We start from the raw sequence: 26,033 nt of genomic DNA, 5'->3' as shown, positions 1-26,033 counted from the left end.
TCAAGGTTGATTGCATACTATGTTTGCCTCAATGACCAAATGATCTTAGAAGAAAGTCGCAAAGCACTATAATGTCAGAACTATGTCTACTCTAGAATTCAGTATTACTTATTTTTTTTATTATGGATATTTCTGCCCCTGTCTTATTGTCCCCAATAGATTGTAAACTTCACCAGCACAGGGACCAGTCAATCAATTAGCATTTCTTTCATACCAGCTACTTGTCAGACGCTTTGCTAAGAGCTGGACCATATCTAATTTATCTCAGCTATTTTCACTACCATAGAGCACATAAAGTAAGCATTTCATAAACTTTTTTATGTCAAATTGCATTTAACTCCAGGACAGATTCATACAAAGCAGTTTACTTTGCATTAAATTTCAAAGTATCAAAATACACTGCCACAGAAATAGAAGGTCCTCAAAGAAAATCCCTTGAGTGTATTTGTCTTTAATTCCCACATCTACAATCCATCTCTCTGGACACTCTTCTATGTAAGGTGTAAATGCCTTCCTTCTCTGCAGCACAGAAAAAAACCCATATAATTGATTTTTATATAGCATCCTTTATATACTACCTCTCCCAAATTTCTTGTAAATACAGTTTGCCCAAAACTGAAACTCAGGGACAGAGATGGGAAGAAGAAAGCAGGATCAAAAAGCTCCCCAGTGACTCCCTTACAAAGGAACAACCACAAACCAAGCAGAGGCTTCTGTTATTGTACAACTAGTATTCAACATCTAATAGGCACTTAATAAATTCTTATTGGTGGTTGACTGCCTAACTGATTGATTCTCTAGAATTTTTCTCCACTCAGAAATGGTATGAAAGTGAAGACTTGAAACCATTCCTAATATAGAATGTTAAAGTCTAAGGATGATTTTTTCTGGAAGATGAAAAAATTAATTCCCCACATGATACCTTGAGATATTCATTGGATAGAAATGTCCCCCACAGATAAGCATCAGCAAGGAGAATTCTTAGCATAGAATTCGCCTTTACTGGAATAGATTCATAATTTGTCTGTACTTTAGAGTATTAGAGAATTGCCAGATAAAGAAAGATAAAGTGGCTTGCCTGTATTATACTCACACAGCTAATAATGTGTTTAAACCAGGATTTGAACCCCAGATCTTTCTAACACCAAAGCTATTTTAATAGAGATATAATCTTACATGATCTTTTATAGATAATAAAACCTTATATTATATCATATAAATATAATATCATAATGGGGATAGCTCTTTTCTTCCTGAGGAAACTTGGAACAGAATACTTGGAATGTCACACCTAAAAGAGACCTTAAAACATATAACAATATTACATCTGGAGAGGTCCTTAGCAATCTGCTAGTCCAAATCCCTCATTTCATAGATAAGAAAACATAGACCCAAACAGGCAAGGAAATACATATTAAATATCCTGCCAATATCACAAAGATCTTATGGAAGTTTACAGGTTGGAACACAGCATACCACAAGGCTTTTAAGGATAAAACAAGAACAGACTATTTAAAGAAAACAAAAGAAATAGATATTTTCAGAATGAACAGATTATATATAATTTAAGGTCAGCAAAAAACTTATCTTCCCTTTCTTTGGACTACCTTAACCTGAATTAAGAAGTTAATAGCTGGCAATTATAGAATCAATGTGAGAGATGGAATGGACAGAGTCTTGTTTTATGGATCAATTGATACAGTACCACTTTCTTCAACCTCATAGAGAAAAGATGACTTATCCAAGATCACATAGAAAGTTGGATATAGAACTGGAACCAATCTGTACCCCAAAGAGATAATAAAAACATTAAAAAGGGAAAAGGACCCATATATACAAAAATGTTTGTGGCAGCCCTTTTTGTAGTGGCAAAGGAACTGGAAACTGAGTGGAGGCCCATCAATTGGAGAATGGCTGAAAAAGTGATGGTGAATGAAGGTAATAGAAAGTTTCAGGAGTAAGGGAGGGGAAAGTGAGCATGGGATTCCTTGTATTATAGAAAATAATACACCGAGCTAAGCTCTGAAGGAAGCCAAGGATTCTGTGAGGCAGAAGTGAGAAAGAAGAATATTTCAAGTATGAGAAGAAGGAGATAAACTATGGAAAAGCACAGGAGACAAGAAATGGAATATCATGTATAGAAAACAGCTGTTATGACAATTTACGACTCAGGGGTCCTCAAACTTTTTAAATAGGGGGCCAGTTCACTGTCCCTCAGACTGTTGGAGAGCCGCACTGTAGTAAAAACAAAAACTTTGTTTTGTGGGCCTTTAAATAAAGAAATTTCATAGTGAGGGGGATAATCGTCCTCAGCTGCCACATCTGGCTTGTGGGCCATAGTTTGAGGACCCCTGAATTAAGTGGAAGATAAGAGGGCCTAAAGGAAAGGAAGGTACCAGAAACTTGGAACAGTATACTGGAGCATAAAGTGATAAGCTTTAAAAGTCAAAGAGAAGTGTCTAGTTATTCTAGGGCAAGAGGAAACCACTGGAGATTTCCAAGTTGAGGAGCACAATGGTCAAACTTTATCTTTCAATTTCTTCATCTGAAAAATTAGAACCACAGCGTCTATATTATTCCCTATCTTACAGAGGATTATGAGGAAATAAGGAGGAGAGAGAAAAAGAGGAAGGGAAATAAAAGGGGGAAGGAGAAGAAACATTTTATATAGCACTTTAAAGTCTGGACAACACTTTACATGTTATTTCACTCAATTGTTTTGATATGATTTCTATGTCAACTGAAATAAGGTTTATAAAGCATTTTGTGAACTTTCCTATGATCAGTTATTATTTCTGTAGTCTAAAGTTGCTTCTGATTATAAATAATGTTTTAAGATTCCTTCTAGTTCTACCTAGTCTCTACATATAGTAGATACTTCATCAAAACTTGACCAATTAAACTGAATTCCTCATAGTTAGCCTCCGAATTTACCTGATGCAGAAACTTTCCTGAATACTTAAAAAGCTAGGTAATGGCCATGTCTCCTTGGTGATTCTGAGTATGTCATTTTGGCTTTCTGATACTTGAGGCTGGACTTGATGATCTAATCTCCAAGAGACTTTCTTTGATAATTTATGATTTCCATGACATGAACCTCACCTACTTGTCTTGTTTTTGTTCATTTAATGAGCAAGGGGAAAACAATCCTGCCTGGTAAGGGTGTGGGACAGCTGACCCAATTTCTAGGATTACTCCTTCAACCAGTTTATTCATCTCTTTACTGAAGACAGAGGCAAGGAAGTTTTAAACACGATGAAGGAAAAGATACTTCTTTGGGTGGGAAGGAATTCTGAGTAAGATTATAAGACCATAGGACTGAGAGCTGAAAGAGACTTTTAAAATCACCTAATCTTACCACCTCATTTAAATAAAAGGCTAAAAATAAAGAGGAAATGACTAAAGTCACATCTAATTAGTAACCAAGCTAGGATTTGAACCCAGTTTTTTTTTTTATTAAAAAGATTCATTTTCCAAAAATATGTACAGATAATAACTTGTGTTCAAAAATTTTTCCTCTCTCCTCCCCACCCTCCTTCCCCTAGACAGCAAGCAATCCAATATATGTTAAACATGTGCAATTCTTCTATACATCCACAATTATCTTGCTGCACAAGAAAAAATCAGATCAAAAAGGGAAAAAAAATGAGAAAGAAAACAAAATGCAAACAACAACAACAAAAAAGTGAAAATACTATGTTATGATACATACGCAGTCCCCACAATCCTCTCTCTGAATGTAGATGCCCCTCTTCATCACAAGACCATTGGAAATGGCCTGAATCACTCTGCTACTGAAAAGAGCCATGTTCATCAGAATTGATCATTGCATAATTTTGCTGTTGCTATGTACAATGTTCTCCTGGTTCTACTCATTTTACTCAGCAGTAATTCATGTAAGTCTCTCCAGGTCTTTCTGAAATCATCCTGCTGATCGTTTCTTATAAAACAATAATATTCCATAACACTAGTATACCATCACTTATTCAGCCATTCTCCAACTGATGGGCATCCACTCAGTTCTCAGTTTCTTGCCACTATAAAAAGGGCTGCCACAAACATTTTTGCACATGTGGGTCCTTCTTCCCCTTTTTTTCTTTCTGAGGCAACTGGGATTAAATGACTTGCCCAGGGTCACACAGCTAGGAAATGTTAAGTGTCTGAGGTCAGATTTGAACTCAAGTCCTTCTGACTTCAGGGCTGGTACTCTATTCACTGTGCCACCTAGCTGCCCCAATTTTTCCTTTTTTAATGATCTCTTTGGGATACAGGTTCAATAGAGACACTGCTAGATCAAAAGGTATACACAGTTTGATAGCCTTTTGAGCATAGTTCCAAATTGCTCTCCAGAATGGTTGGATATATTCACAATTTCACCAACAATGTATCAATGTCCAGTTTTCCCACATCCCCTCCAACATTCATCATTACCTTTACCTGTCATCTTAGCCAATCTGACAGGTGTGTAGTGGTATCTCAGAGTTGTCTTAATTTGCATTTCTCTGATCAATAGTGATTTAGAGCACTTTTTTCACATGACTAGACATGGTTTTAATTTCATCTGAAAATTGTCTGTTCATATCCTTTGACCATTTATCAATTGGAGAATGGCTTGTATTTTTGTAATTTTGTAACTTTGTACTATTGTACAAATTCTACATTTTGTACAATTGTACAGATTGTAAATTTGAGTCAATTCTCTATTTTGGAAATGAGGCCTTTATCAGAACCCTTAGAAGTACAAAATTTTTCCCAGTTTATTGCTTCCCTCCTAATCATGTCTGCATTGGGGGGTTTGGTACAAAACTTTTTAACTTAATGTAAACAAAATTTTCCATTTTTGCATTCAATAATGTATTTCTAGTTCTTCTTTGACCACAAATTCCTTCCTTCTCCACAGATATGAGAGGTAGGCTATCCTTTGTTCTTTGTTATAGCATCACTCTTTATGTCTAAATCACGGACCCATTTTGACCTTATCTTTGGTATAAAGTCTTAGTCAATGCCTAGTTTCTGTTATACTAATTTCCAATTTTCCCAGCAATTTTTGTCACATAGCTAGTTCTTATCCCAGAAGCTACTTTGGGCTTACCAAACACTAGATTACCGTCATCATTGACTATTGTGTCTTGTGAACATAATCTATTCCACTGATCAACTACTCTATTTCTTAGCCCGTCCCAAATGGTTTCAGTGATTGCTGCTTTATAATATAATTTTAGGTCTGGTACAGCTAAGCCACCTTAATTTGCATTTTTTCATTAATTCCCTTGAAATTCTTAACTGTTTGTTGAACCCAGTTTTTGTGACTGAAGGGCACGGTGGTACAGTAAAATGCTGAATTTGGAGACAGGAGAGATCTGGATCTAAGTCTTGAATCTGTCTAATGTTGACCATATAACCAAGGATAAGTCACAGCAACACAGGACTGTTTCCTCATCTTTAAAATGGGCATAATAGTATCTATAGAAACAATCTCATATGGTTTTATGAGAATTAGCTATGATAATCTATGTAAAATAGCTTGTAAATTAAAAGTATTAGATAAATGTAAAATGACATTTTCTCTTTGTACCACTCTGCTTCCCATGCTAACTAGGGAACATCGCTGGTTACCATTTCAGGGAGGTAGAATCTTTACATGACCCCTCTCAGCTGCTAGCCAAACCCCAAAGGGTTTTGTTGTTTCAGTATCACCACTGTGCCCGAACCTTGAGCTAAACAGCCCCCCTCAAGATTGGACAGAATTCCAACTTGTTCTTGAAGGTGAACATTCCAGGGAATAATTCACATCAGGGAACTTGTAAAACACCAGATGTACAAAGAAGCATTTTAAAATAAAAGCCGATACAAGATGCAAAATGTTGTATAAAAAGCTATTTTTACAACAAACTACAGTATTCAGTAAATCAAGGGAGAGAAAGATTTGGGGATGGAAAAAAGGGAGTACTGGTTGAGAATAGCAACTACTTAAAATTTCTTGAAAGCAAGAGTACAAATTCTGATTACTGTCCAATTTGCTATCTTCCTGGGGATAAAAGAGCTGAAACAGAACCCTAAATGCTTTGGAGATGATTTACAATATCAGGTTATAATGGTCAATTCTTCCTTCACTGTAGCATCAACTGAATGCATGATGGAAAATTACGAATCTCAGAAAATACCAAAGATGCTGTTTCTCCTTACTAGGACTGTATTTTGATGCTACTTTCCCTGAGAATTAGAGTATCATCTAGAATGAGACTTGCAGGTAAAGCCTAAGAAAGTCACCTGTTTCTAAGCCAAACTTAATCAATGCTTCCCGGCCACTAGAAAGATTTTCCATTATTTAAACCAAGCCCAGATGTGATTTTTTTTTTTTAAGAAAAGTTGAGGGAAAAAAAATTACTCCTTGAGAGTTTGAAGTTAGAAAACTTGGAGATGTCTTTAGGGAGGATGCTACCTTTTTTTTTTTTTTTTAATCATTTCACTGTAGGAATTTTTTTCTTTCTTTCTTCTCTGTGAACCATGACTTCTTACTGATCCACATCATCTGGCTCACAGAGACCCTAAGTGAAAAAAGAGACCAGGGTGGGCTGGAGAGGAGGTCTGGTTTTTTTTAATGGGGTCTCCAAGTCAGAAGTAAACCCACTCTGCCTCTGCCAGCAACCAACCAACAACCCACACTCTCTTTGATAGCCTTCTATCTGCAAAATTGGGTGTGAAGATTCATAACCCATCTGGATAGGGATTAATTAGTTAGCATATTAAGCTTCTTAAAGATTAAAAATACCCTATCTCTTCAAAGAGGCCATTATCAATTTAGAAATCCAGAAGGATGCCAAAAAAAATGTAGAAAAAGTAATGAACTTGGCATTAAAAGCTTAGAGTTCAAATCCCTCTTCCTCAGATTCAGCTTTTTGTCCCTCTGTGGAGATCTCTTTCTCCCTTTAAACCTCATATATAAAAGGGAGTTTAAAATGGTCCCCATTCATATATCATTAATTATTCCTAGAAAAGAAAGGTTTCTATTTCTGTCATTACATGTATTTGTCTAGTGAAGGTACAGGCAGAAATTTCCATCCAAGTATCAATTCCCGGTGTCCTGAATCCGTGTATATTTAAGTGATCTATGACTGAGCGCTCACTATTTTGCCAGATGATGTTTGATATCGCCATCTGAAAGAACCATGACTTGAAACCGTCTTTATCCTCAAGATACTTATATTTAATTGAGAGGATACAAAATAAACACTGCTCTGGAACTCCTACTCTGAAGCCTGTCAACTCAGCTAGTGTTCTATATCTAGGAGATTCCAAAGCACATTTTACATGTATCTGGCCATTCACTTTGACCATCTTTCCATCAGCCTGCAGGCTCACCTCTTGCTTTGGGTTCCAAATCAATACTACCATCATATGATTGTTTCTATAAAGAATTTAAATGTTGACTGACCCATGGATCAATCAGCTTTCATCCCTGGTTACCACCCGGTGTATTGTAGTCTGCCTTTATTAGAATATGAATTCTTTGAGAACAGGGATTGTCTAGATTTTGTATTTAGATCCCAGGACTTAGCACAATGCCTGACACATAGTAAGTCCTTAAGAAATGTTCTTTCATTCATTTATCATAAAAATGTTGGACATAGATCTTTTCCATTCTGAATACTATGTTAAGTTATAGACAACAAAATTATTAATAAATTGGACTATATCTGAGTAAGGATGATAATGACAGTGAAGAACCTAAAAGTGATCTCTTATAAAAACTGGCTAAGATAACTAGAGATGTTTATCCTAGAGAAGACTTGAAGGAGATATAATTAGCACCATTGGGTAGACATTACAAAGAAAGATGTCAACTTAATATGAAAAAAGTCTTCCTAATAATTAGAGCTATTTAGCAGTGAAATAGGCTGGCTTTTTGACAGTTCTTACTTTGGAAATAGTCAAGAAAAAATAAGAATAATTCCTGATGTTTTCTAGTATTTACCTTGTTATTTTTATTTTGTTTTATATCTTATTTTCTCCAATTGTATGTAAAGATAATTTCTAACACCCCCTTTAAAAAACTAAATTCTAAATTTTCTCCCTTCCTCACTTATCTCCTCCCCAAGATGATAAGCAATTTAATATAGACTACATGTGTTCAATGTATACAAAACATATTACTATATTAGTCATATTGTGAAAAAAGACAAAGACCCAAAGAAAAAACAAACATAAAATAAAAAGGTGAAAAATAGTATGCTGCAATCTGCATTCGAATTCAATCAGTTATTTTCCTAGAAGTGGATAGCATTTTTCATCATCTTTTGAAGTTTCCTTGGAAAACTTCACTGTTTTTCTTCCCTGGTGAGAACAGTTGATATTCACAGTCAATAATCACACAATAAATTTTGCTATTACTGTATACAATGTTCCCCTGGTTCTACTCATTTCACTTTGTATCACTTTATGTAAGCCTTTCTAGATTTTTATTAAATCATTAATCATTCTTTGTCCTTACAAAAAAGAGCTGCTACAAATATTTTTGTAGAAATAAGTTCTTTATTCTTTTTTTTTAATCTCTTTGGGATCGAATGTCTTAAAGCACATTTCTCTTTAAAAATAACCTCTAAGATGTGGAAAAATTGGCACTAAGGCACTGTTGGATATGAATTGGTCCAACCATTCCGGAGGACAATTTCAAAGTAATCCAAAGGGCTAGAAAATTGTGCATATCCTTTGACCCAGAAATACCACTTTAGGTCTTTATTACAAAAAGATCAAAGAAAAGGAGGGAAAGATCTATTTGTACAAAAATATTTAAAGCAGCTCTTTTTGTGGTGGTAAAGAATGGGAAATCAAGGAGATGTTCACCAACTGGGGAATAAATTGTGGTATATAATTAAGATGGAATACTATTGTGTTAGAAGAGATGACAAGCAGGATAGTTTCAGAGTAACCTGGAAAGATTTACGGGAACTGAAACAAGGTAAAATGAGCAGAACCAAGAGAACATAGGAACAACAATGTTATAAGAATTATCAACTGTGAAGATTTAACTACTCTCACTGAAACAATGAGCCAAGATAATTTCAAAGGACCATGATTAAAACTTATCTACCTCCAAAGAGAACTGGTGAATTCTGAATGCAGATTAAAACATACCTTTTTAAGTTTTTTTCCCTGGGGGTGGGAGGGTTTGCCTGTGTTTTCTTTTGCAATGTGACTAATGTGGAAATATTCATGATTTCACCCATTTAATCAAATTGCTTTCTTAATGAGGTAAGTATGGCAGAGGAAGAGGGGAGAATTGAGGACTCAATTTTTTTTAAATGAATATTTTAAAATTTGATGTATAATTGTGTATTTAACAAAATAATTTAAACTATCTTTGAAAAAATTACCTCTAAGGAAGATCTTTGGAGCCCAATTAGAAAGGTTTCCTATCAACCCTGTTTTAATAATCCCAAAATCCAACCAAAGGTTGAAGGTATCCCCTTACTCCATTAGCAAAAACCATTCCAGATTTCAAAGTATTTAAAAAAAAAAAATCTAACTGGTAGACTATAAGTTTCTTGAGGGAAAAAAAATCTTATTCTTATGTTTATATCCTCATCATCACAGAATCAGACAGACTACTCATTTAAATGACCATTGTCATTTAAAAAAAGTCTGTTAATTAGGGGCAACTAGGTGGCACAGTAGATAGAGCACTAGCCCAGAAATCAGGAGGATTTGAATTCAAATTTGATCTCAGACACTTAACACTTCCTAGGTGTGTCCATAGGCAAGTCACTTAACCTCAATTGCTTTGGGGGGAGGGGGAGAGGAAGTGTGATAATTAGCTCTACAACAGTAAAAAAAAAAAAAAAAAAAAATCTTATTTCTAAGGAAATTATTAGAAAAATAGAGAATTATCCTAATAAAATCAACTAAAAATAAATAGGAACATTCTAAACTTCAGCTTCTTCACCTTAAGAAAAAAGAGGATTGAAATAGAACATGGAAGGGTGCCTGGGGTCATAGTTGCTATCTCAAAAACAGTATTTGAACCCAAGTCAAAACTGAAGTCTAAACTACTCATTATAAAACACATACTTCACAGTCAGCCACACTAAAGTAGCAAATTAAAAATCAGATGTATTGGGTCGGACTATATTGATGTGAATAAATTAAGAAAAAGTAAGGTTTTCGTTGAGTGTTTTATCTTTAGCGAGTGGAAATTGGATTAGTTAAATAGTCGATACGATAATCAATAGGGAAAAGTGCTCAAAGACTGAGAAAGTAAGAGGCATAAGTATATGGAATACAAAATATTAACTTCAAGAAAAATATATAGCTTAATAAAAATCTCTACCATGAATAGCATTCATTTTTAGTACAGATCAGATCAACTAATTAAGGCAGTTTCTGACGTTCAAATGTTGATAGTTACAGATCATTCTAGGCTGTTTCTAATCATTATTGCCCTCTGAGTCACATGTGGCATAATCTTAACATCAGTGGCCTCCAAACTCCCCAAGACTCCTCAGTGCCCAAATTCAAGTCCATAATCTAATCCTAATCCACCTTTCCAATATTATCTTCATCCTTCTATTTATACTAGGTTATAGGGCATTGAACCACTTGCCATTTCTCACACATAACCATGCTACCTTCCTAGACCTAAAATGTCTCCTCTGCTTTACTTTCTACTTTTGGACACCCTACACAACCTAATTAATATCATTTTCTCCAGGAAGTTTTCCTTAACTTCCCATCACATTTGAGATATATCTCTATTATGCATTAATGATAATTTATACGTATCATGTTGAATGGAATAGGGACTAGACCTGTGATTTCACAAGTATGGAGAACTCCTGAGGAAGAAACCCTCTCTAATCAATGTGGGTCCACACCTGATCCACAATTTACAATCCTAGAATTTTGCCTAGGGTATTTCGACAAAGCAAATTGCCCAGGGTCATACACTTAGTATATGTCAGAGATGGGACTTGAACTCAGGATCTTTCCAACTCCAAGAAATCAAGTTCTTCATCAATAAGATAGGGAACTTTAGCACAGCTAAGATGTTCCATGATTCTGTGATAACCCGTTCCTGCACCCCCTCTAATCAAAAATTTATCAAGCACCTAAATAACTCAGTACAAGACTATAAAGATGAATAAGACACTTCCTATATTACAAAAATTTGCATTCTTCTAGACCTCTAGATGGGAAAATGGATAGTGTTGGGTTTGGCATCAGGAAAAGCTGAATGCACATCCTGCCTCAGATATTTCTTAGATATGTGATATTAGACAAGTTACTTATTCTCTTTCAGCCTCAGTTTCCTCAACTCAAAGTGAAAGGATTGGATTTTAAAACGTTTAAGGTGCCTTCTTGTTTTATACCTATGACCCTATGAGTAAGGATGCTCATTCTGGATACAATCACTGTTTTAAATATTTCTATTCCAAGAATGTTGGGTTTGATCTTCATAGGGGACTCATAGTACAAAGAAGTAAAATGAATAAACCCAAAAGCCAATGAATGTAAATTAAATACCTGCTGACAAAAACCATCTGTTGCTCAGTCATATCCATTAGTCCACAAGACTGAGAACAAAACTTTTCAACTCAAAGCATGAGTGAACACAAGTATGACATGATAAGCAGGTATTAAGGCAAATGGTCTGTACATCAAGGAAAATTCTGACCAGAAAAGAGCAAGTTCAAACACTATCTGTTCAATGCTTCAGTTCCCAAGGTTAAGTATTTAAGATTTGTTTCAGCCTTCTTCAGCTTTGCCATTCAAAGAATTTCAGTATGATGGTGTTGAAAGAGATGTTAAAAGATCTATATTCATGAAAGCTTTGATTGAGCCTGATTCCCTAACGAAATATCAGCCTTTTGAAATTCAAAGAAATCTGTGAAAAGCCAGCAGTTTGATTTATTAATAATGACTAATGATCGATGATCACAGAAGGACACAGCAGGAAAAGTCAACAATAATAATTCCCACTTCTATTATAATAATAATAATAGTAATAATAGCTAGCATTTTTATATCTCCCACTATGTGCCAGAAACAGGGCTAAACTTTCCAAATATAATTTCATTTGATCCTCACAATAACTTTAGGAGGGAAATATTATTATTACCCCCATTCTACAGATGGGATAACTGTGGCAGACAGAAATTAAATAAAACTTGCCCAAGATCACACAGCTAATAAGTGTCTAATACAGCATTTGAACTCAGGGTTTTCTTGACTCCAGGTTCAATGTTCCATCTACTAAACCAACTAGCTGCCCCCAGCTATATCACCACAAATTGGTAACATATCCTCCTTTTCTCCTTTGTTCTTACCAAAATAGGCAGGAACTGTCATATATTATTTCATTGGAATAGATGAGGGTGCTTCTTCTATAATCCATATTAGCACCATCTTTACAATTTTCAGTCTTAGAGAGCTAGCCAGGGCAAATGAGAATTTAAGTGATTTTCCTGGGATCTCAAAAGCCAGGACGTGGCAGAGGTAAAACTTGACCCCGAATCTTGCTGTCTGCAAGATCAGCTCTTCGTTCCCTCTGTCATACTGTTCCATGCATGTGGTAAAAGTTATTACTCCTATAGTTTATAAGTAAGTTAATGAAAGCACTGAAAGGCTGAGACATGTCATAGGAATTAGAAACTCCTCCAGGAGACAGATTGTTTCATTCTTTGCAACCCTAGCATCTAGCATCATGTCTAGCACTTGGCAAACCTAATAAATGTTTGCTTATTGATTGCTCATGGTCACAATGACCTCATGTATTTGAGGACCAAATCCAAGACTTTGGATTCTTGGATCTAGAACTCTGGCCTCTCAACCCACATTACTTTTCTAAAATGAAATATATACAAGGGATGATGGATGTTGACATGAATATAAGGCTTTTAAGTTTTAAAAATCACTTTAAATACATCAGCAGATCTGATCATAAATCAATCCTATTAATTTATTTTAAATCCTATTTTATATGTAGATGAGGAATAAAATAACTTGTCTATGTCCACATAGCTAGTGTCAGGATAGATTTTGAACCCAGACTTCTCATGATTACAAGTCTATCATCCTGATCACTATACTACATTGCTTCTCTTGAACTGTAAGAAGATAAATTATTTGGGAAATTGTTTTTCAGGTTTCTAACAATATTTACCCCCATATTTTGTCTTTTTTCATGGAATTTGAGAACATAGATCTTATAAATCCTACTCTTCCTATTACTTGACATTTACACAGTTTTCTTTAACATTTGCAGAATACTTGATACACAGTGCCTTACCTCATTTGTCCCTGAATTAAGTGCTATTTTATACCCATTTTACAGATAGCATTCAGACTCAGAAAGGTTACCTAAATCATATATACCACTAGGACATTCTCAGGCTTCCAAAGCCCATGTCTCCCAAGTCAGGAGCTAGAGCCACCCTACTCATCTCTACTCCCCTGTGATATGCTTTCTCTTCCATGTATAGCAATTCTAAAAGAATGGTTGGTCCTACAACTGTTGGCAGATCTCCTGCACTTAAAGAAATGATGTAGGGCTGTTTAAGAAAAACCTCCAAGACCAGAGATTTAAGGCATAAAGTCATTAAAACAAAAAAATCCTATCTCCAGATAAAGTCCCTGTAGACACAAAAGGTTCTCACCTTGTTTCTGATCCTTCAGAAATGTGTACAACACACATATACATGCTTGCAAACAGAATCAGAATTGTTCTGAACAAAAGAAGCTCCAATTTGCCTAACATTTTTTATTCAATAGTATTTTATTTTTCAAGTGACATGTAAAGATACCTTTCAACGCTCATTTTTGTAAGATTTTGAGTTCCAATTTTTTTCCTCCTTCTCTCCCTCATCTCCCCCCTCTCCAAGACAGCAAACAATATAAGTTATGCATATACAATCATTTTAAACATATTTCTGTATTAGTCATGTTGAGAAAGAAAAAGAAAAAAGAAAAAGCAAACAAAGTTTAAAAAAAAAAAAGATGAAAATAAAATGCTCCAATCTACATTCAGTCTCCATTGGCATTCTGGATGCCAATCTGCCCAACATTTTCTTATTCTAATCTGAATTTCATTTATCTTTGAACATCAGAAAACATTGCTGGGCAAAAGATGTGCTTGCCTTAGAGTCAAGACAAGTTCAACATTACAGGAAATTATTAGCAAGAAAATTACTAAGGAAGAAGAATGGTGTTATTTAAAGATCTTAAGGCTGGTGTGAGAAGAAACTAATTAAATGATTGCAATTTTCTGTGCAAACAAAGTCAACTGAATGTTAGAGAAATGTGAAGAAAAAAAAAAAAACATACACCCAAAACTTTCTGGCTTCCAAAAAAACATCAGGATGTGTTTGGCATTTCTTTTTTTAAGACTTTTCAGAGACAGCCCGAAAAAATAAGAAATTTTGCGTTTCAGTTTTATTTTCCAAAGACGAGAACTGAACTGAAAAGGGAATAAGATTATTTGCCCAATTGGCGCTCTCTGTAGCATCATGGAATATTAAGCCATAAAGTGAAAACCACCGTTGCCTCCAACAGTTGACGGTATATTTATCAATCAATAGCTCATGTTAAGGCTAAAAGCAAGTTGCACAAGGCTTCATTTTACAATCTTCTGTAGATATGTCAGGGAATTCTTTCCCACTTGTTGAGACCTGTACCAAGTCAGTCAGTCAGACTGGTGAGAAGCATTGGTCATCGGATGTTTCCGCATCTTCCCTTGCCAAAGACCTCACTGGAGCCCTGTGAGTTCATGATTACTCCAAGCTTGGTTGAGCCAGGCTAGCTTTGCTTGCATCCGGTTGCAATGCCGTCACGGGACTCCCACAGCATTATGCAGGATGGGAAGCAGGCTCAGAACACAGCTTTTCATTATTCAGAATGTGCTTGGGAATAAAGAGATGGCTCATTTTCGTGGTTTCAGAGGACTTGTTTGCTCCCTGGCTCCTTCCTTTCCCAAAATAATGGGAGGGAATTGGCCGGACCTCATGGCTGTAGAAACTGCCTGCCTTCACCAGATCATCAGCATGCAAAAATGTTGGCCCCCACAGACCAGTCTTCCATTCCCCCTATAGGCCTCCATCCAGAAGCTCTGGAATGAGGAGAGGCTGAGATGAAGTTGGCTATTTATGGAATCTATACATAATTCATTCTGTGGAGCCTGAAGAAAAAGAAAGGGAACCTGGTTTCCAAACAGAAGGACGCTTGCAAGCTCACCACAATTTCTTATGGACTGAAAACAATGCAAAGTGATCATCAATACTGTAGGAAGAGTAGGGCCTTTTGGTTTTCTAGAGAAAGAAGAGGAGCAATGTGGAAAGAGGCCTCTCCCAAACTCCCCCAGGACATTCAAAGGACAAGAGAGGAGATATAATGAACAACTGAGACAGTCAGATTAGACGGCAAGATGGACGGAAAGCCTGATTGGAGTTAGAAAGACTCAAAATCTAATTCTGTCATAAATACCAGTTATATGACTTTGGGTAAATAATCTCTCTGTCCTCATCCTTAGAATAATAATAGCATCTATCTTCCAAGTTTGTTGTGAGGATCAAATAATTTAACATACTCAAAGTGTTTCGCAAGTTTTATCAAATGCTAGATAAAAGTTAGCTATCATTAGTAGTGGTTGTTATTATTATTAGCTTATGCAGGGGTCCTCAAACTTTTTAAATAGGGGGCCAGTTCACTGTCCCTCAGACTGTTGGAGGGCCGGACTATAGTAAAAACAAAAACTTTGTTTTGTGGGCCTTTAAATAAAGAAACTTCATAGCCCTGGGTGAGGGGGATAATGGTCCTCAGCTGCTACATCTGGCCCGGCAGGCTGTAGTTTGAGGACCCCTGGATGGCATAGGGACTTCTGCTTGAGTATATAGGAGAACTAGATAATGGCAATATGGCTCATAGATCTACCTGCACAAAATGGTGGTAGTGAGAAGAAAGGACAGGCACAGAGATCAGCTGAACCCAAGAGCCATCTCTATGGTCCATCTGGCCTGGGTTCATTCATCATTCTCCTTTTATGTCATTGCGGTGAACTTGGATTATTCATGGGAAGCATGAGTTGATCCAAAATCACAGTGAGTCAATACTGTCCCATCACCCATATACAGCACATAATCAGAATCAGAGGCTTAAGTTATGGTGAAACCATTTCAAATGTAATTTCTGGAGGTACCAAATTTACAATGGTGGCTAAGATTATTCCCCATAGAATAATCTCTGACAGTGGCCATCAGACACCGGACAGAAATCTTCCAAGTTATTCATTCATTTTTCATAGTCCCTCTAACCCTACACTCCCTTGGACCATTGAATAGAATCTTCATTTCTGAGGAAAACATAGTTCTTAAAAGATGTATATAATTAGGAATAACAAGCTACAATTTTAAATAAATTATTAACAAAAATGAAGAAGGAAAGCTTTATATCACTCTACGTAATAAATATGGTCCTGATATCTGAACCAAAAAGAGATTAAGCAGAGAAAGTCTTATATAAGCACTTAACAGAATTCTAAACCAAGCAATAGAGGGAGATGTGATTTCCTTAAATGACTCTTAGGAAACTTCATCCAACTAGAAATTAAATAGTTATAAATTCCAAAGTGGATTCAAAAGATGTAATCATTTTATTAAAAGAACTTTATTATATATGCTCACCTACCTTCTTTTTATTTCAATGTTGAAATAAGTCCTCAATAAATACTTATTCATTTACTGGTCCTTTTTCTACATATATCAGATGTCACTGATAACAAGAACCGAGGATGAGCAGAAGAGGTACCACTGATAAGTGTCACAGATATAGCAATATCCTTAAGAAAAGCACTCATCTTTTCCCTTATAATTATTTGAGAATCCCACAAATTTGAATGTTAGAAATGTCCATAGCCTAATCTCCTTGTCCCTCAGAACTGTGAGGGAGAAGATTATGATCTGTAGCCTACCCCTCATACATGGCTGTACCCCAGCTTTTTGTTCCCAGCTCTCTCCTATTTCACTTGTTAATAGCATCAACTCCCATAGGTTCTCCTCATCTCTGTACAGATAACTATTAAATCTAGACATCCAACCCTTATTTCTCTTTCCACAATTCTAGCCCTACATCTCCAGCTGACGATTGAATATCTTCACCTAAATGTCCCAAATGCACTTAAAACTGCGTCCTAACTAGAATTTGTTGTCTTTTTTCCTAAACCCATCCCTCCTCATAACTATCCGATTTCTTTCAAGAGGGCCATTATTCTTCCAGTCACCAAGGCTCACAACTTCAGAGTTATTCTCATATCTCCATTCTTAAGCTCCCCCATACAATCAAATGCCAAATCTTATTTTTTCCACTTCTTTAGGATTTTTCAGATCCATCCCCTTGTTGATACTCACACCCCAACCACTCTAGTTTAGTCTCTGATTGCCTCTCGTCTAGACTATTTCAAGAGCCTCCTAATCCGTGTCCCTCCGTTCTCACTCCCCTCTCTAGCTACACAGTTATCAGACTGACATCCCTGGGAAACCCGAATTTGAAACTCTTTGTGACCCTAGTTCACTTAAACTGAACCTCAATTTCTTCATTAGTAAAATAATGAGTTTCCTTGAAGCTTTAAATCAATGATCTTTAACATGATTCTCTAACCACGTCACTGCTCAGAAATCTCAAGGGGCTCCCAATGCCTCTAAGGTAAAATACAACCTCTCTTTCTTATAGTCATTTTGTTTTTACTTATTTGTGATCATATCCCCCTGATAGAATATAAGCTCTTTGAGGACAAGGGTGGTCATTTTCATATCTGCATATTCAGCACCTGGCTGTGTCTGATATCTTACAGACTTTTAATATAAGTTTGTTGATTGACTGCTCATGGTCACACAGGTAGCATCAGAACTGATATTTAATCCCATGGCTCTGATGCTAAAATGGGAGCTTTTGTCATTGCATAATACTTTCGTGCCTTCATTATATTCATTTAACCAACATGGGGCACGCCCTCATCCAGTTCCTTCTCTCTCACCTCAAATTGATATAAAGTTGCTCCTGGATTCTCAAAGAGTTTCAGGTCCTACCGAGATATGGATTATAGTCTTGGCAACGGTGCAGTTTCTACTGTCTGAATGGAAAGAAGTTTCTCAGTAGATCAGTCATTAGGCAATGAATTTTTTTAGTTCTATCAACTCACAAAGTCTATGTTTAATAAATCCTTGCTAGGTGAATGAACAAGTAGATTGGTTAACTAATTATTTCATCCCCAAAGAAAGAAAAGAGGTGATCCATGAATTTAAATAAGCACAGCAAAAATCTGGTTGTAAAAGGTCAATAGAAAACTTCAGAGTATTTCTTCCACAGAGCTGTCTACCACAGAAATGTTGATATTGGACCTTTCCATCTCACTTGCATAAGAGGTTCAGATTTTACTATTTAAGCTATCCATATGTATAGAATCCATAACCACAGAACCTAGATCAATTATCTGGACAAAACTAGGAGAGAAATATGGAGCATTTCTTCTGCCTCTCTCCCTGTGGTAGCTGCATTTGACTACAAGTTATTGCTGGCAAGGGGATGAAAAACACACCTCTCAAATGAGCTCTACAAAACTGACTTCTGGGGGAAGTTAACTATCACAGAGTCCCAGAGAGGGAAGAGATCTCAGAGAATGCCCTCTTACAAAATCCTTGATGCATGGGATCATTCAGCCCACACCTAAAATCCTCCAATTATGAGGAGCTCATCATCCCTAAAGCAATCCATTCCACTTTTGGATGGCTCTAATTTAGGAATTTTATTCTTCTATCAAGCCATAATTTATCACTCTGAAACTTCCATATATTGCTACTACCTTTGTCTTCTAGAATTAAGTGGAACAAGTCAAATCTCCTGTCTATAGGAGAATTTTTGAAATACTTGAAAACAATAATGATATTTTACCATCACTACCTTTGAAAAGTAGCCTTTCCCAGTCCTCCTCATCCTTAGTTCCTTCTCTCTGAGATTATCTCAAATTTACCCCATCTCTATCTTCTGTGTGGATTTTGAGTTCCTAGAATAGAAACTATTTTTACCCTACTTTGTATTCTCAACATTTAGCAGTGTCTGATACTGTAATAAATGTTAAGTGATGACTACCCCAAATCTCTTTTCCAAACTAACCAAGTCCCAGAACCTTCAGGCCATCTTTTTATCAAATGCCTCTACTCCACTTACCACCTCAGACACACTTCTTTGGATGTGTTCTAACAGTTTGGTAATATCTTTATATGTGCATGCTCTGACTACAAAAGTGGCTGTCTTATTTTTCTTTAATGAAAGCTAAGTTTACAGCTTTATAATACAAAATATAAAATAGCTTTATAATATAAAATATAGCTTTAAGAATAACTTCTCTATTTAAAAAAAATGTCCCTGTGTTCTTCTACATTAACACTTTCCCAAAAATAGACCTACATACATTTCAAGTCCCAAATGCCAAAATTATATCAGTTGCTTTCTATGTTTCAAGAATTTAGAAGTTCACTGGATAAACACAACCTTGACACATAGTAATATGTCCATGAATGTAAAAATAAATGTAAATAAAAATAATAAATGTAATAATAAATAAAAATAATAAATGTAAAAATAAATAATAAATAAATGTAAAAAACAGTAATGTATATAAAAAGAATAAATATGCGATATTATTATAAGAACATACTTACAATACTCTTTCCTAGAAAGTATCAGACTATCTAACAAATCCAGTTCCCAAGTCTTATCATCCCAAGTCGTATCCTGGAACACTGGGATGTGTATGTTTGCATTTTTATGGACAAACTCTTTTTCATCATTCATCATTTTCCTAACAAGGGTCAGCTATTCCTTTCTTACAATAAACTATAAAGAGGCATTCCGACATAATCATTGTCCTTAACTTGGCTTTTCTAATTCTCTCACTCCACGGTACTGAGCCTTTTCTGTGATAGAGAGGGCAGAACAACATTTGATCTTGGTAATATTCATGGCAAATGATGATTCCCTCCCCCCACCACCACCGCTGCCCTCTTCTTATTTATCAGTTCCCAGGAGAATAACAAATTATAAATGAACCTCCTCTTTGGTCAGAACACACACTGAAAAACATGTTGCTTCAGAATCCCTAACTTTACAACAGCTACTCACTCCAAAAGGCACATACAATGAGACAGGTGGCAATCTCACCTTCAAGAAGATTTCAGATGCAATGGAATATTTTGCAATGGAAAACCCAATATATATAAATACAAATCATTTAATGCAAAGTTACAAATTAACTTTATCACTTGGATTTCTTTAAACTTGCCCAGTTAAGGACCTGGAGCACTTTACAAGAAAGCTGTTATGGTTTCTGAATGTTCAGAAATGAATGAAAGCCAACTTTGCTTTACAGGTCTCCTAATGGAAATACACTAACCTTCACTGTTGCCAAAAAGGAATTGTACAGGCAAAGGCAGACACACACACACAAGCGGTGCCCTAAAGCAAAACCCCAGAACCCAAAGTAATCAATGACTCATAACTGATAATAGTGTCTAAAAAGAAAAATCAACATCAGCTGACCCTTTCATCATGGGCAAAGGAGAAATTCACTTTGCAAGTATCCAGACATGGGGTGTTGGGTTCCCGGCATCAAAATATGCAGAAATATTCAATTGCATAAGTCAATGTGACCAATCCACTCAGAACTATTGTGTCTTCAATAGTCTTCAGTTATTCTCTTCTACTTGGTGGCAAAAAGTGAGTCAAAGAGGGATACCACTCCTCTTGATAAATAGTATCAAATATTAAAACAAAAACTCAGCATGATTTCAAGAGCTTCTAATTCAAATTAATTGGTATCTCCAAGTTGAAATGCCCTGTAAAAGGCAAGGTGAACTAACAGTAAAATAAGGCAAAATCCCAGAAATAATAAAAGCTCAAAGAGATCTAGATCATTTTGGTTGGTTTTCTCCCCCATTTTCATCAGTAATATGATATCACTCTCCACAAGGTTATATAGACATTACACAATGCCTAGTACTATGTAATATTTACTCACTTGCAAATAACACCTCTCTCACCAAGAGGGCAACAAAGGAGAAGAGGAAAAAAAAAAAGGGAGCTGGGGGAGGGAAAGACCAACAGGCCCTGTCTACAATCCACCCTAGAGACACCATCAGGGAACAAGAGTTTAGATAAAAGATTAATTTAACATGGAATGATTTACTTCCATATCTAAACATCAGAAAGAAAAATTTGAATTTTTGAATTATTAAAAATTTGAGTTATTTGAATAGCAAAGAAGTTACATTTCCTTACAAGACTATAAAGTAGAGTGACATGATGCTTATCAAAAATTGCTTCAAAGAATTCTAAACTAAAACTAATAAGCATGCTAAATTTAGGCTTGGGAAAAGAAGGATTTCCTTAGAATCTAGCTACAACCGAGCGGCTATTTCTTTTTCTGCTGCAGAAGACGCAGAACTTCCAGATCTATCATCTTCATCCAATTTTTTATACCTTGTAAAATTGATGGCACCCTACCAGGTTAGTTTTTCTCAGCCTTTTTTGACCAAATGTGCAACCCAAGGTGTTTTTGCTACCTGCCCAGTAAATTTAGCAAACCTGCCTCCCTGGGGGCTCCACATTGCCTTGCCATAGTGCTTTGGTCCCAACATAGAAAACAAATATTTACTATAAAATAAAGCCATGTCAAAGGCAATGAGAGAGAAGGATGAAGATGAAACAAAGAGTGAACTTCTAGAAAGTCATAACTTCTAGTAGAGATGGGCCCGAGGAGAAGACAAGTTTTGTGTCACACACTGGGAAATATAAAGAGGGGCCCTTTTTAACATGACCTTTTTATGAATGCACATAATTTTCATGCTGGAGAATCTTATTCTCTCTAGCCCCTAAGGATTGATTTTGTGATAAGTCAGGTTGAATATTTTGCACAGAAAGGCTCCAGGGGACAGTAACACAGAGAAGGTGAACATTTCAAACTTTGCTTAAAATAAGCCAGAAAAGCCTCGTACCAGCTCTGTATGAAGAGAAGGAAGAATCCTACATATATACTGTAGTAAAAACCAACAAAGTTGGGGGAAAAGAAAAATATTGAAAACTATATTCTTCATTGTCAGAATATATTGTCAGCAGTTTTTCAAAGCCCAAGAGCCATAGGACCACAGTTTTCATCTTCTTCCTGATGGGAAGAATCAACCAGATTACTACACAAAGCCAGGCCTTCCTGGGACCACTAATTTCTAATGTGGAAATTGTTTGAATTTTCATTCTGGTGAATCTGCTATTAAAACCATTCTGATTTCTTTTCTATTAACCCTCAGATGTCACATCTAGCTAGGGAAGGGCAGGAAAGAATGGAACTGCCTTCAAACCAAAAACACTCTGCAAGAAGCACACTCCTATATTTGTCTTGCTTCCATCCAATACATACTTCTGTTTTATTACAGCTCTCCTCTTCCACCTCCCAGTGGGCAAAAAAGATAGATCCTTTTCTTTTCCCTCTTCCACTATACTCTTCACAAAACCACCCCCTCTTTACAGTAGCCCCACCCTCAATGTATTGCCTAAGTGAAAAGTCTCTCCTGGCTGTTGTTCCTCCGGCCCAGGGTTTGTACTCTCTTCTACTTCCTCTTGCAGGAGGAAGGCCCACATAAGGCAAAGGTTCCAGTTTAAAACTACAGGAGTTACTTCTATTATAATGCTTTCTTGAAATGGAAATTCTTGTTATATATTTTGAATCTTTTTTATGTTTTACCGGGCACATGACAATGTTTTGGGGATTTTAAAATTATTTTCCTTTTCCTTTTTCTATTCTGTTTTTTTTTCCTATTTTGTATTCAATTCAATAAAAAAAAAAGTTTTTAAAAATTACAGGAGAGTTAAACCGATAGGTAGCCAGGAGCCTATAAGATACTACAGGAACCCAATTAAATGCTTATTTATTTGGCCTAACCACAAAGGAAATTCTACTATTCCTAGACTTTGAAAATTAGAGTCCTTTTGTACCCTGTTTCTGATATCTCTCTCAACAACAATGTCCCAACATTCTGCCTACCTTACACTTCTCAAATGTACTGAAACTAGCAGCCCCTAATTACTGATGTAGGCTGCAAGTGGCTATCCTAGTCTGATGGGATTCCATGCTATTTAAACTCAGTTCATTAATTTCCTTTTCTCAATTTCTTTCTCATCTTTTTTTTTTTTTACTTCCTCCATTCCCTCTTTTTGGAAGGAAGGGAGGGAGGAAGGGGAGAAAGAGAAGGGAAGAAGGAAGTAAAATGAAGGAGAGAAGGAGGGAAAGAGAAGGTGAGGAGGGAAAGAAAGGAAGGAGGGAGAGAAGGAGGGAAAGAAGGGGAGAAGTAGGGAAAAAGAAAGGGAGGAGGGAAAGAGAAAGGGAGGAGGGAAAGGAGAGAAGGAGGGAAAGGGGAGAAGGAGGGAAAGAAGGGGAGAAGGAGGGAAAGAAGGGGAGAAGGAGGGAAAGAAGGGGAGAAGGAGGGAAAGAAGGGAAGGAGAGAAAGAAGGGAAGGAGGGAAAGAAAGGGAAGAGGAAAAGAGAAAGGGAGGAGGGAAGGAGAAAGGGAGGAGGGAAGGAGAAAGGGAGGAGGGAAGGAGAAAGGGAGGAGGGAAGGAGAAAGGGAAGAGGAGGGAAAGAGAAAGGGAGGAGGAGGGAAAGAGAAAGGGAGGAGGAGGGAAAGAGAAAGGGAGGAGGAGGGAAAGGGAAGAGGAGAAAAAGGGAAGAGGAGAGAAAGGGAGGAGGAGGGAAAGAGAAAGGGAAGAGGAGGGAAAGAGAAAGTGAGGAGAAGGGAAAGAGAAAGGGAGGAGGAGGGAAAGAGAAAGGGAGGAAGATGACAAAGTAAAGAACTGATGCTGTCAAGCAAAAGTATCTGGCAGTCCCACTTTCCAGTATCTGGGAGAGAAAGGCCAGCTAGCTCAGAATCTCTTCTAGCTTTCTATCCAAGAACAGACACACTTATCTTCCTATAATGTGCGTAAGCTCTGGTTTTGAGAAGGTTACTTGCAATAAAGATAAGTCCCCCTAGGCTGCCTACACAGTAGGTAGTTTCAAGAGAAAATCAAATCCTTGGTGGCCTGTGCTTCAGGGGCTCAGAGTCTGCGTGAGACTGCCGATGAACAAGGCAAAGTGGCCATCCCAACTCCCGTTTCCCCCCGGGAAAACCAGTATATTTGCAAGCCATTCTCAGAGAGCACTGTGACCTGTCATTCTTGAAATTTTCCACCGGGAATGCCTCCTGATCGACATGTTGAACTCGGACCCATACTTCACCCACTTTTCAGTCCAACTCGGGTGCCAGGCCAATATGGCACTGCTGCTAGCTCCCCAAAGCTCAGTGATTCACTAAAATGACTGGTGTGAAGCATCCATAGAGAAGGAGCAGGAAGGTTCCCCAGAGATGGTGGATATCTTAGGGGAATCTGTAGGAGTCTCAACAATTTAATCTAAGACTTTATGAGATATAGAGACACAGAATTTTCTCGCAGCGACTCTCCCTTCCCAACATATCCTTGCCGTAATTTCTCGGACGCTGGCGCAAGCAACTTAATTCACCTGAAAAAGATCCGTTCGTTGAGTGTTCGTCTTTTCCTGCCCCCTGCATCCCCGCCCCGCTCCTCCTCGCTGGAAGGCGACTACCTGGGAAAATACTGATCCTTGAACCCCCTGCTCCATTTCCGAGGGGGAACCCCAGAGAAGCGCTCCGCTGGGATAGGGCCCAGCACGTAACTCTCCAAACTTATGGGGAAAGTGCGCTTGGGAGAGAAGAGGCGCAGCTTCCCCGCCTGGGAGGGAAGGTGGCCTGCCTCAAACCACCAAGAACTGGGATTCATTCGGGGTGGGGAGACAGGGAAAAGACTTGCACAGCCAAACTGACGGAACACCTTTTTTCAGCCCCATCCGCTTCCTTGGACCAACTCGGCAGGTTTTTCCCTGCCCGTGCAGGCGCACCGGACGCACCCCGAAAACCTCCCATCATCAACCCCTCGATGGGCTATTAAAATGTTTTCAAAGCTGAAACCTTAAACTGAGAAAAGTAGCGACGGGCATCAAGTTAATAAGGTGGGGCGGATATGGGAGTGAGTGGGGAGCACCGGTCCCCCATTCTCCATCACCCCATCCCAAACCAGAGAAGGAGTAGCGCCGGGCTAGCCCAGGAGGAGACGAAGAAGGACTGGGCGGGCGGGGAGGGGAGAGGGGAAAAAGGGGCGCGTTGGTCACTCACGCTGCTGTTCTCTCCCGTCCAGTGCACCATCGCCTGGTTGTGGGTCGCGTCCCCTTTGAGCACGAACGAGGTGCTGATCAGAGAGACCTGCGCCCTGGGGGATGCTCCAGCCGCCGGCGCCGCTCTCCGAGAGCGACTCTTCCAAGCAGCCGGGTCGCCTCCTCCGCTGATACTGAGTGCGCTCCGGTCCGCGCCCGGCTCGGGCTCCCCGCCGCCGTCCCCGCCACCTCCACCGCCGCCACCGAGGAGCGGGCTCCTTCCAGACCGGGTCACCCAAGAGCAAGGACCTTCGCCCCCCGGCTCTGGGCACCGCCGCGCAGCCCCCGAGGCACAGAGCAGCAGCAACAGCAGCAGCGGTGGCGACAGCAGCTGCGCTCCGGGGCTCCGGGTTCTCCCCTCCCGGAGGGTCCGCGTCCGAGACTGGGGTGTCCCCCTTTGCGCCATGGTCCTCTCGGATGCGATAGCGACAGGCTGGGATGGGAATGTAAGATAGCTACACAAGCCTAGGAGGAAGGGCAGGAGGGAAGCAAGGAGGGAGAAAAAGCTGGAGAGCGAGAGAGAGCGAGAGGGAGACGGGAGGAGGAGGGGAGGGAGGGAGGAGGGTTTGTAACCAAAGCGAGGATTTACATAGGAGCCACAACTTGCTTGGGAGCTCCAGGCTGAGCCAAGGAGACGCATCGCCATCTGCCGGCCTCACCAAGTGGGACCTGGGCTTGCCAGCATCCAAAAGGCAGTTAAAAGGAACCATAATTCATTTCTAGAAGCCTTTCCTTCA

At 38.1% G+C, this 26,033-nt stretch overlaps 1 protein-coding gene across 3 annotated transcripts in view; it reads right to left on the bottom strand.

Moving 5' to 3' along the window:
- SORCS2 (sortilin related VPS10 domain containing receptor 2) overlaps window positions 1-25,816 on the bottom strand; it is a 1,208,352-nt gene extending 1,182,536 nt beyond the window's left edge. For all 3 annotated transcript variants that reach the window (XM_031943246.1, XM_031943247.1, XM_031943248.1), the window contains exon 1: window positions 25,259-25,816. In XM_031943246.1, coding sequence (XP_031799106.1) covers window positions 25,259-25,702 — 444 coding nt within the window. In that variant the 5' untranslated portion in view covers window positions 25,703-25,816. The remainder of the gene's footprint in view (window positions 1-25,258) is intronic.
- Between the last annotated feature and the right edge of the window lie 217 nt (window positions 25,817-26,033).

The sequence above is a fragment of the Sarcophilus harrisii genome, chromosome 6, assembly GCF_902635505.1.
Source record: "Sarcophilus harrisii chromosome 6, mSarHar1.11, whole genome shotgun sequence".
NCBI lineage: Eukaryota > Metazoa > Chordata > Mammalia > Dasyuromorphia > Dasyuridae > Sarcophilus > Sarcophilus harrisii.
Note: the sequence above shows the minus strand (reverse complement) of the source record. Positions and strands in the feature narration are given on the sequence as shown.